At 52.0% G+C, this 12206-nt stretch overlaps 1 protein-coding gene across 2 annotated transcripts in view; it reads right to left on the reverse strand.

Annotated features, from left to right (window-relative positions):
• Positions 1 to 7040: 7040 nt before the first annotated feature.
• RSPH14 (radial spoke head 14 homolog) overlaps positions 7041 to 12206 on the reverse strand; it is an 85128-nt gene continuing 79962 nt past the window's right edge. Inside the window, exons 5-7 of one of the 2 annotated variants that reach the window (XM_003806390.4) lie at positions 11533 to 11764; positions 9442 to 9578; positions 7041 to 7344 (exon numbers count right to left, since the gene is read on the reverse strand). In XM_003806390.4, the coding sequence (XP_003806438.1) occupies positions 7088 to 7344; positions 9442 to 9578; positions 11533 to 11764 (626 nt within the window). In that variant the 3' untranslated portion in view covers positions 7041 to 7087. The remainder of the gene's footprint in view (positions 7345 to 9441; positions 9579 to 11532; positions 11765 to 12206) is intronic. The other variant, XM_008953149.4, reaches the window with a different exon arrangement.

Raw genomic sequence — 12206 nt, forward strand, 5'->3', positions numbered from 1 at the left:
ACTGTGGTATATACATACAATGCAATACTACTCAGCCATAAAAAAGGAATGAATTAATGGCATTCGCAGCAACATGGATGAGAATGGAGACTGTTATTCTAAGTGAAGTAACTCAGGAATGGAAAACCAAAATTGTATGTTCTCACTCATAAGTGGAGCTAAACTATGAGGATGCAAATGCATAAGAATGACACAATGGACTTTGGGGATTCTGCGGGAAAGGGTGGGAAGGGGATGAGGGAAAAAAGACTACAAATTGAGTGCAGTGTATACTGCTCAGGTGATGGGTGCACTAAAATCTCACAAATCACCGCTAAAGAACTTACTCATATAACCAAACACCACCTGTTCCCCAATAACCTATGGAAATAAAAAAATTAAAAATAAATTAAAAACAAATTAAATTTAACAGAGTTTAATTGAGCAAAGAACAATTCATGAATCAGGCAGCCTCCTGAGCCAGAATAGGCTCAGGGAGACTCCAGTACAACCACATGGTGGAAGAAGATTTATGGACAGAAAAAAGAAAGTGGCATACAGAAAACAAAAGTGAGGTAAAGAAATGGCCAGGTTGGGTACAGCCTAGCATTTGCCTTATTTGAACATGGTTTGAACAATTGGCCCCCTTTAACTGGACAAAACTCAGTGGTTGGCACAAGAGTAAGTTACAGTCTGTTTACACCTCCATTTAGGTTATAGTTCATTATGTAGAGAAACTTTTAAGACAACGTTAAAATATGTAAGGAGGCAACTGTAGGTTAAACTTCATTTAACTGCTGTGTGGGATGGCATTTGTGCCTTTGGGCTGTGGGGTTGAATGACCAGCTGCTTTTTCCAGACTGGCTCCCACACCTCTTAGGTCCCAGAGGCTGATAATGGTATAATTAATGGGCATTTGAGAATAGAGGCAAGGATGTGGTCCTCAGGACTTCTCAGTCCCAGCATAGGCTATCTGTGTTCCTGCCCCTCCCCTTGTAACAGAGGCTCCTCTGTCCCTGTCTGATGAGTTCCTTCATTTCTGCTTCCTCCTCAGCCTCTGCTGCAGGGGTGGGAACACAGGAGACACTGGCATGGAGGCTGCCCAGCAGGATGACACCCAGAAGACGTCACAATGCACACTGCTGGGAGCCTGATCTGAATGAACACAGGGTCGTCTCATCTTCCAGGAGGGAATGATTCCCAGGAGCTGACCATGGTGCTAAGCCAGGTAAGCAGGCCCCAGGGGACAGGCCAGCGCTGCATGGACATCTGGGTGATGTTCAAGCCCCTCAGTTAGGTGTTTCCCCTAGTTTGGCCTAGAGAAGTGAATGGCAACCTTCCTGTGATTTCTAGGCTCTCCTCCTGGACAGCACCAAAAATGTGCCTTCAAGGGCCCCAGGACAGCCTTACTGTGGGCCAAGTGCAGTGAAACTGGGAGTTGCCTCGAGAAGACACTCCCCAAGAGATTGCCAAAGAGAATGGTGCCTATTTCCATGACTCAAAGGGCTTCCTCTGTCCTCCAAAGAGCAGTGTTTGGAGCGTAGAGGTGAAATGTTCAGAGGATCAGGGACCATCTGCCCTAGACCCATAGGGACAGAGAAGGGTGAGCAATTACTGCAGCACCCCAGGGAGGGTCAAGTTCTTGTAACACCACCTCCGCCGGCCAGTTACAGGGATCTGGGCATGCTAAGGTCAGTTCTTTCTTATTAAGAGTAAGCCCATGGGTCTTCACACTGGACTCGTGGAGGCTGAGATGTTGTGAGTCCCTACACAGGCTTCCCTCCTGTGCCATGGCCTGCCTGCCTCCTGACCTTTGCCTATTCCCTCTGTTCTAGATGTAGGCAAGGAGACCAAGAGCTGCACCTGGATGATCTGGGACATGTTCTGTGGGCTGGAGTCAGGAGGGCCCCAAAGTGGCCCCAGCAAAGGCAACAGAGGAGGTAGAGCATGGTGACATGTTGCAAAGTGCAAAGGTGCTGGCCCTGGGAGACGCAACTGAGAAAGTAGAGGTTGCTGAGAAGACAGAAGGTACAGAGTGGGGCAACATGTCAGACAATCCCTACTGGAGGAGAGTTGTGGGCATCAGTGGGATCATCCTGATCACACTCAAGGTCCTTGGCGTCATCTACTTTGCCTGAAGCAGCTGGGCTGGGGCCGTCCAGGAGGAGGCAGAGCTGCTGCTTCTCCAGGATCATCATGAACAGGGACAAAGCGTTTCCTACTGGGAGACCCATGGGCCTGGGGCCAAGGATTACATTAATAAAAATGTTCCCTTGGTGTCATGCATCAAGGGCTACCAGCAGCAGCACACACATGCCGTGTGGCAGGACAGAGCAAAGTCCATTCGCCATTACAGAAAGTATGCAAATGAGAACATCTGTTCCTTTACAAAATGAGTCATTTTCTCCAAATGGCTGCACTGCATAAACACTTTCACTTTAAATTTAATTTTGGCTTTTCATCTCTATATATATTTGGAATTTTTGCTTGTGTTTACTTCACTGTCACCAATTCTTTCATGTACCCAACTTCCATTGCTTGGTTCTCTCATTATTTTCCAAGGTATGTCCCTGCTGGCCAAGATGCCGAGTTGTGGAAGCCCCACCCCACCCCTGCAAGGGAATCTCACCTATAGGTGCTCTCCAGCACTGATGACCACACAGGCCATGGGGAAACAGGTGCCAGGGATGGAAGCTTTGGCCCCTGCCTGAACCTCAGTGGGACTGAGGCAGGCTCTGCTTTTATAGAACAGGCCTCCCCACCACTCAACTCTGTTTAGCTTCTGCTGTGCTGCATCCCTTGAGGGCAGATTAAGAAGAAACTCCCTCCAGGCCAGCTCTCCCCAGTCACACTCACAGCCTGCCTGGCATCATGACATTCTTGGGAGTTGGCCCCATAGGTTAGATCCACTTGAGCTATCAGATAGAGGACACTCCTCAGCCGTGTTTCCATAGGGGTTCCCTAAACCTCTCCTTCCCTTTTCTTCTTCCCAGTCCAAAATAAATGATTTGTGTCTTTAGGAAAAGTTCCAGGTGCCTTGAAGTTATTTCATCATGAGAATCACGCTCTGAAGGTATATTCACATGATCAGCCCTCATCCTTTCTCTAATCCTTCAGCTGACACTTTTGAGTGCCTAATATGTGCCAGCCACCATGTCGAGCTCGAAGAAAATAACCGTGAACAAAGCACATGGGAACTTCTCTCTGGAGTATATGGTGTATGGTGGAAAATAAGCAATCACAGCAATAGCCAGCATTTCATGTGTCCTGCTGTCTTCAGGCAAGCCCAGGGTAAGTGCATTATCATATTCAAGCCACAGAACCACCCTTGTGGAGGGACAAGAATTAGCCACATTTCACAGGATGCAGTGTGTGCACTGCAAGAGAATCCAGCAGAAACCTCCATCTAGCCTCAGAGTCAGGGAAAGGGGGAATCAGTTGGATGGATAACAGAAGGGACATGTGTGAGAAGACATGCAGCAAGAGTACAAGGTATGTTTGAGGATGCTGAGATATGGCATGTGCATGGAGAACAGTGGGAGGGAGAGAGTCGGAAGCCTGACCAGCAGGCCTTGTATGCTTTGGGGGCCTACATCCCTGGAAGTGTAGGCAAGGAAGTGATAGGATCAGATTTGCTTCCTGCTGCTGGGAAGATAAAAGTGAGACAGGAACACCCACCAGGACACTGCTAGAGCAAAGCAGGCAAGTTGGTGGCAGAGAGGTAAAGAGGTGGAGACCTTTGGAAGGAGGGGCCAGGGATGACTCTCTGGCTGGAGCAGGTGAATGAAGGGGGCACCTGCTTCATTCAATGAAGGTGAATGAAGAGTAAGTGCAGGTATGGGGAAAAGATGAACTCATTTCTGATATGTAGAATTTGAGCTGCATGAAGATGTTTATTGCCATCTTGATAATATTAAGTCTTCTAATCCATGAACATGGGATGTCTTTCCATATATTTAAGTCTTTAACATCTTTCAACACTATTCTGTTTTCAGTGTACAAATCTCGCACTCCTTTTGCTAAATTTATTTCTGAGTATTTTATTCTTTTTGATGTTATTGTAAATGAAACTGTTTTCTCAATTTTGTTTTTGGATGGTTCATTGCTAGTATTTGGGAATACAATTAATTTTTGTATATTGATTTTGTATCCTGCAACCATGTTGAACTTATTCATTAGTTCCAATCATTTTTAAGTGTACTTCCTTGGGAGTTTTCTTATACAAAATCATGTAATCTGTGAATACAGAATTTACCTTTATTTGCAATCTGTATGCTCTTTCTTTTTCTTGCCTAACTGCCTAACTAGAACCTCCAGTACAATGCTGTATAGAGAGGTCTTGTTTCTGATAGCAGGGGAAAGCAATCAGGTTTTGCTATTAAATATAATGTCAGCTGAGTTTTTGCAGATGTTCTTTATTATGTTGAGGAAACTACCCTCTTTTCCTAGTTTTCTGAGAGTTTGTTTTTCATCATGAATGGGTGTTGAACTTTGTGGAATGCTTTTTCTGCATCTATTAAGATGATTATGTGACTTTTGTCCTTTATTCTACCTATATGTTATATTACATTAATTGATTTTCATATGCTAAACCAACCTTGCATTCCTGGGGTAAATCCCAGCTGGTCGTGCTGTATAATGCTTTTTATATGCTGCTGAATTTGGTTTGCTAATATTTGGTTGTGTTTCTGTTTCTATAATCATAACAAATATTGGTCTGCAGTTTTCTTTTGATATCTTTGAGTGGTTTTTGTTTGTTTGGCTGGTGTGCAGTAGTGTGATCTCAGGTCACTGCAGCCTTGACCTCCCATGCTCAGGTGATTCTCCTGCTTCAGCCTCCCAAGTAGCTGGGACTACAGGCACGCACCACCACACCAGGCTAATTTTTGTGTTTTTTGTAGAGACATTGGAATGACAGGCATGAGCCATTGTGCCCAGCTGATATCTTTGGTTTTGGTATCAGGGTAGTATTACACTCATAGAATGAGTTGGGAGATATTTCTTCCTCTTCTATTTTTTGGAACAGTTTGTGAAAGATTGGTATTAATTCTTGCCTGGAGACATTTAAGGGTAGATGTTAAGTTGAACATAAGAATCCAGAACTCAGGAGAGAGGCTGGGGCTGGAGTCCCCAGATCTGGGGGAGACAGGGGAGAGAGATCAGGCCCAGCTCAGAAGGGAACCTGGTAGAGAAAGCCCAAAGCCAGGCGGATGAGATTGCACAGGGAAAGTGGGAGAAGAGAGAGCCTAGAACAGAGGCATGAGAAGCATCAGCACCACTAGCCATGTAAAGAAAGAGGGTTCTACAGAGGAGACCAAGAGCACAGGGTCTTGCAGCAGGGAGTTTGATTATCTTGGCCAGAGCCTGTGGAAGGGGTAGAGTCAGCCTGCTGTGTTAAGGCAGGACTGGGACATGAGGAAATGGACATGAGGAAATGTTTCCTGAAGGAGAAAAGGTTTCCTCTTAGGGGGCCTTTTTTAAAGTTTTATTTTGAGACAGAGTCTCACTCTGTCACCCAGGCTGGAGTGCAGTGGCATGATCTCAGCTCACTGCAACCTCCACCTCCTAGGCTTAAGTGATTCTCGTGCTTCAGTCTCCCAAGTAGCTGGGAATACAGGCGTGCACCATCATGTCCAGCTAATTTTTGTATTTTTAGTAGAGAGGGGGTTTTGTCATGTTGGCCAGGCTGGTCTTGAACTCCTGGCCTTGAGTGATCTGCCCGCCTCAGCCTCCCAAAGTGCTGGAATTACAGGAATGAGCCACTGCACCCGGCCCTCTTAGGGGCAGCTTTTTTGAAAATGGGGATGAACCTGAAACCCCAGCTGGGCCCAGCTGCCCGTCCCTTCCACAACAAGAGGCCCTACTTGGATTCATCCTGTGATTCCAAGGACAATAACTTCCCTGTGTTTCTTCTGGGAAAGTGAGGGCCCCTGGGGCTCACTGAAAGGACTGCAAGAAGGGGCTCCCTTTGAGATTCTGGCTTTGCTGAAAGGTTTATTCTGGGAGGAGTGGGCACCTCACAGGAAATATGACTGCCAAGGGGTGATGTGAATGAGGGAAACCTTCGAGAGAGAGAGAGAGCCTCAGAAAGCTCCTGGAGAAAGAGTAAGGCTCCAGCTCAGACCCAGATGAAAGGGCCCAGCCCGGAAGCTGAGTTCTGCTCCAGCAGCTCCTCCAACAGAGGCCAGGACAGGCTGCTTCTCCCCCGAAACGAGGAGAACCATTGCCTCACCAGACCATGCAGAGAAGAGTAGGAGGAGATTAAGGAGCTCTCCCAGTCACTCCCCAACCTCAGCCCCATGCCCCATAGCCCCCTGCAGCTGGGCTTCTCCCCTCCTCCACCTCTCAGCCCACCTCTCTCTCCTTGTCTAAGCTCCCAGCCTGCTTGTCACCTTCACTGCAGGGAAGGAGCCCAGATGAAGGCACAGGCAGAAGAGGGCTGCCCTCGGGGCCACATACACCCAAAGGGAGAGAATGGAGGGTGGGATGGGCTTCAGGCCAACCTGGGGGCGTGCTTGAGTGACTTCCTTGCTTTGGAGAAGAATGCGGCTGTTTGGGGTAAGACGTTAACGAGGAAACCAGAATCTACCCCTGTCCTGAGCACTCATCCCTGGGGGAGGCTCTATGACTGAGTCACCTTCTCCACGAAGAACCTGCATGGGGTTTCACCTATCACCTTCCTTCCCATCACCCAGGGTGGGGAAGGGACAGACCTGGCTGAGCAGAGCTACACCCAGCCACACCCCAGGGGTCAATCACTGGATCTTCTGAAACCTGGGTGGTGCCTGGCGCATCTGGGTTCCTTCCTTCCCCAGCCCAAGTCCCTGCCCCCAGCCTTTGTCTCTGGAGGGCTCAGCCCTACTCTCTACCTCCTGAGGGGAACTCTTGGCCCCAGGAGAGAGAGCACAACTCCAAGGCCACCTCCCACCCATCCCCCGCACTGGGTTCAGCCTGTGCCACCCAGACCCGGTGCTTCTGGGCCTCGCATTTCCCCTTTGGCAGGAGAGCAAGAGAAGATGTGACTGTGCTCCAGGAACAGAAAGTGCCATTCGGACCCGAGATAAAGAGACTTAGCACATTTATTCACTCACAGAGGTGAATGAAGGGCTCAGGGTTTGAACTCGATGACACTGATGGCAATCCGGGCTGCCCGCTGTAAGGCTTCGGCCACTTGAGGCTTTTCGTAAGTCTCCACCTCCATGGCACGGAAAGTGGGCACGTGCGTCTGCAGGGCCTTGCGGCCCTCGGGGGCCTCTGCCAGCATGGTAAGGGCCTTGGTGGCATTCAGGCGCGCTATGGTCATGGGGGAGTGCAGCAGCTCCAGGAGCGGGCTGATGGCTTGTGCCTCCAGGGCCGCATACTTCCCTGCAGGCCACCAACACAAGGTGTTCCAAACAGCCCAAGGGGCCCTCTTCTCACCCCCACTCACCCTAGCCCTCTCCTGACCCTCCTCCTTGTGCAGTCTCAAGGGGTTTATGCCTGGTTTATGCCCCACCAACATGCCCTCACCCTCAGGGCTCTTGCACCTTCGCTGAGTCCGGCCTGGGCCTGGCCTCTTCATCTCCTGCCTTTCCGGCCTCAACTGGCTCCTCTCCATCCACCCTCGTATCCTGCCCAGGAGTTCAAGACCAGCCTGGGCAACATAATGAGATTCCATCTCTACAAAAATTTAAAAATTATCCAGATGTAGTGACAGGTGCCTACAGTCCCAGCTACTCAGGAGACTGAGCGGGGAGGATCACTAGAGCCTGGGAGTTTGAGGCTGCAGTGATCGTGACATCGTACTCTAGCCTGGGTGACACACTGAGACACTGGCTCTTTAAAAAAAGTAAGCCCAGCTGGGCGCGGTGGCTCACGCCTGTAATCCCAGCACTTTGGGAGGCCGAGGCGGGTGGATCACGAGGTCAGGAGATTGTGACCATCCTGGCTAACACAGTGAAACCCCGTCTCTCCTAAAAATACAAAAAATTAGCCGGGCATGGTGGCGGGCGCCTGTAGTCCCAGCTACTCAGGAGGCTGAGGCAGGAGAATGCGTGAACCTGGGAGGCGGAGCTTGCAGTGAGCCAAGATGGTGCCACTGCACTCCAGCCTGGGCGACAGAGCGAGACTCCATCTCAAAAAAAAAAAAAAAAAAGTAAACCCAATAGTTCATATATGTTGCCAATATTTCTTGAGCACCTACTCTGCACAAAACACACATGGTTCCTGAGAGATGCCCTCCTCAACCCTTCGCTGCCCCTTCCTGCTGTCCTTGCCGGCCCTATGCTCCTGCAGTGCCCAGCGGACTCTCCCCTTTGCTGGTAGAACCTCTCAGCCTGGGCCCTGCCAACTCCCATTGTCCTTGGGATTGATCCCAAGCCCTTCCCAGAGGCGACTTGTCCCCTGTGTTTGCCCCACCCATGCTGGGCTTCTCCTCCACATCCCTCATCACTGCCTCCCAGGGCCTGGCACGTGGCAGGGGCTTCAGGACCCTCAGCTGGAGTGCCAGCTTGGGAATAAGTGGCCTCATCTCCCTGGGTCTCAGCCTCTTGTGTCTCGAGCCCTGTGGCCCTCCAAGCACTCCTACAGAAAGCCTGGACCGAGAAGGACACTGGGCTGAGGCTGCCCCAAGATAAACACGCAGGGGGAGCCCCTGCCACCGTGCAGTCAGCATCCTGACTACACCAGTAAAAGGAGGGGCTGTGGACTCCAAGAAAGCCCCAACCTCTCCCATCTGCATACCTCAAGCAGCATTAGGGTCAGGTGTGCAGGGCCTGGGAGGACCTGTCTTTGGGAGGCTGATTGCAAATCCAAGCCCAGATGGTCCTCCGTGGAACTCAAAGGAAGCACAGGGCCCCAGGCTGGTGGGTGTGTAGGGGCCAGAGGGAAAGTCAAATGCTTTCAGGGGTCCTGGGAGTGCCACGCCCCAGTCTGCCAGGTGTGGAAACAGCCCAGGGTTCTTCCATGAGCCCAGGGTTGGGTGACTTAGAGGGGAAGCCTGACTGGCTGGGAGTCCCAAGGTGGGGGGCTCGGGGGAGATAATTCTGAATTTGCCCCCTCCTCCAGTTTAAGAAAAATAATTAGGATGAATAAACACCATAGAGTCAAGGGCTCCAGGGTTTGCTTAGACCTCAGGGTAACAGAATCATGGATGGCAAACTAATCAACCCTTGAGTCACAGCTCACGAGGGGCCTGGGTGGGAGGCGGGAATTCCAGGCCCAGGGAACAGACTGGTGCGAAGGCACAGAGGTCCTAATGTGAGTGACTGGTGAGGGGCCACTGTGCTGGGGAGAAGAGGGAGGGCTGGGCCTTGGACCCAACCTTGAAAGGACATCAGTGATAGGCCAAGGGGAGGGTTTTTGTTGTTGTTGTTGCAAAGTGTGGAGTTTGGGGGACGATACCCAGCCCCTGAGTACAGAAAGCTCATCACGGATGCTAGCCTGCTGGGGTCTCCCTCCCTGCGGCACCCCCCACCGCCTCACCTTCAGTGATCACTGTGGCGAACATCAGGGCACCGGCAGCGTTAGACTTCACATGCTCCACTGGGTCTTTCAGCAGATGGACCAGGATGGGGATGACGTCAAAATGACACACCTGTTTCTTGCCCTCTCGAGATATGCTGGGGCAGAGAGGGAACAGAGAGGGGCTCTGCTTGGAAGGGAGAAGAGGCGCAAGGCCCAGGAGTGCCCCAGGGAGACACAAAAGAAATAATTGTGTGGGGGCTACCCCAGGTAGTCCCAGGACTGGTCCCCATGATCCAGGACTGGTCATGGCAGGGATGCTGGGCTGCAGAGGAGCATTGGTGTCAACGCGGCCCACTGCCAGTGAAGACCACGGGGTGACAGGGCCTCATTCTGAGCCAGCACACAGAAAAGAAATAGGTCATGTTCTCCGTGGCCCCAAAATGGGGAACAGCAGGACCCAGGGGTGTCAACCACAGGGAGACCTGTTTTGACTTTGCCTACGAGCCAGAGCTGACAGTGATGGGCCAAGCTGCCCCCAACAGCAGCAGCTGCCGGGCACTGGGCAACTGCAGCTAAGGACTCAGACCAGGTGACTTTTAGGCCATTTACTCTGGCACTGAATGAAGTTGTGGAAATGAGGATGATGGACTCCCCAAAAGTTTCCTGAGAGAGGGTCAATTCTGTCCCCTAAAAAGAAAGGGCTCCCTGGGCCAGGAAACACTGTTCACAAGCCCCACAGGAATGCCACAGTGCAAAGACCCCTGTGTCACTTAGTTTAATCAACCTTTCCCAAATGTAGCCACCAAAGAACCCTCGTTTTTGTAGAGCTCTTAATGACCTCAAAGATACAGGTGTTCCCTGGGAACACAGATTGGGAAATGAGGTTGGCCAGCCAGTAGCTGTGACACTGGGAGCCTTTCAGGGCAGTGGGCCTCGACCCCGAAGCCCATGATCAAAGATGCAGAGTCCTGGGCCCCACATGCAGGGATTCCCCGATTCGTTCACACAGCAAGACACTGAGACAAGAGCGATGCAGGGATTCCCCGATTTGTTTACAAGAGTGGGGACAAGAGCAGGGTTTCTCCAGCTCAGTGTTCTTTAGGGCCAGATAATTCTCAACTGGGAGCCAAAGCTCCCCCGCTGCAAACCCTGGGTTTAGGGCAGCAAACAGAGGAAAGCCCTGTCCTCAGGAGCTCCCCTCGGGGATGACACACAAAGTAACGGCAGGGATGGTGGTCACAGTGGACATGGGAGGACAGGGGACAGCAGGGAGGTTACAGTTTCAGAGAGAGAGCTCTCTCCTGGAAAGCCACTCTCATGGTCCCACAGAAAGGGGACCTCTGAGCAGACCTAAGAATGATGGGGCTGGGACAGGGCCCAGGAATCTGCATTTTCACAAACCTCCTGGGGGCTTGGGTCAGGGGCCCCACTTGCAGAAATACTGGCCTGAGCCTCTAGTGAGACTCTCAGAAGAGAAGCCAGGACTTAGGGAAGGCAAGAGGGCCTCCACTAAAGAGACATAGCCACAGCTAAGGCAGAGACTCTGGGGTTCGGTGACCAGCCTGTCCTCGTGAAAAGGGGCCCAGTGTGAGAACACACACCGCACCCTGCCCCCTGCAGCTTTGAGGCTTTGGGCTCCCTCAGTTTCCAGGCCAGGATGTAGACTGTGATCCTGTGTGACCTGGTGTGAGACACAAGACACTACTTCCTTTTCTCACCTGTGAAGGCAGACATCACCTCCCTGGAGGGTTGCCTAAATGTGAGGTTTGTAGACAACGCCTGGCACACAGGAGGCACTCAGTGACCGCTGGGTGTCATGATCATCACCAGTGCATCTCCTGTGCTGGCCTTCCTCATGGGGAGGGGGTGCACAATCATCTGGCTTTGTCCAGGCTGAGGGGTTTCCTGGGATACAGTACACTCCCAGGCCAACGGGATGGTGGTCACCCTAGGGGAGAAGGTCATCCTCCGTCCCAGCTCCCTCCTGCCCCTGGGCACAAGCAGGCAAGGGGAAGCAGGCCCAGGGTGGCCGCCCTTGAGCTCTGGACCAGTCCAGCTCAGGTGCCTTCTCCCAGCCTTGGTAGAAACCCAGCCTAGGCCAGGCCTCACCTGACATTAAGGAGCGCACGGGCGGCCTTGCTGCGGATGTTCTGGTTGGCGCTGAGGAGCTTCTGCTTCAGGACAAGCACCACATTGCTGCCCAGGGCCTCGGTGGCATCCTCCTGCAGGCAGAGGACCAGTGTGTCCAGGATGAACTCCTGGAACTCCTCCTCCTCCACCTCCACCTGCAGCTTCCATACCAGTGAGGAAATCAGACCTTTGCTGATGATCTCTTGGGCCCCTACAAGGCAGGAAAGGGCACTGAGGGCGGGCTGGCCACACACCCACCCACCCATGCCAGTTGGCCTGCAGGGCTCAAGGAGGGTCTTGCAGAGCCAGTGGGTGGGTTTGACAAAAGGACTTGCAAGTGCCACCCCCACACACACGTCCCGCCTGGCCAGGGGCCTGAGCGACCAGCAGGCAGCTGCAGTGACAGCCATGTCAGGGGCTAAGGGCGGAGGCTCAGAGAACCCAGGAAGGACCAGTCTTTTGTTGCCTGTGTCTCAGGGGGCATCTACCATAGCAAGCGCACAGCAGCCGGAGAGGCAGTAGCCACCCCTCGGAGAGCTGACAGCTCACTCCTGCAGGGCCCAGGCACACCAGGAGACCTCCACTCTTCCCTCCCCCTGCCCCAGAGTTGGGGAGCCAGCCAAGCCCCCGCTTCCCATCCACCAAAATATTTC

The sequence above is a fragment of the Pan paniscus genome, chromosome 23 (genome assembly GCF_029289425.2).
Source record: "Pan paniscus chromosome 23, NHGRI_mPanPan1-v2.0_pri, whole genome shotgun sequence".
NCBI classification, from domain to species: Eukaryota; Metazoa; Chordata; class Mammalia; order Primates; family Hominidae; genus Pan; species Pan paniscus.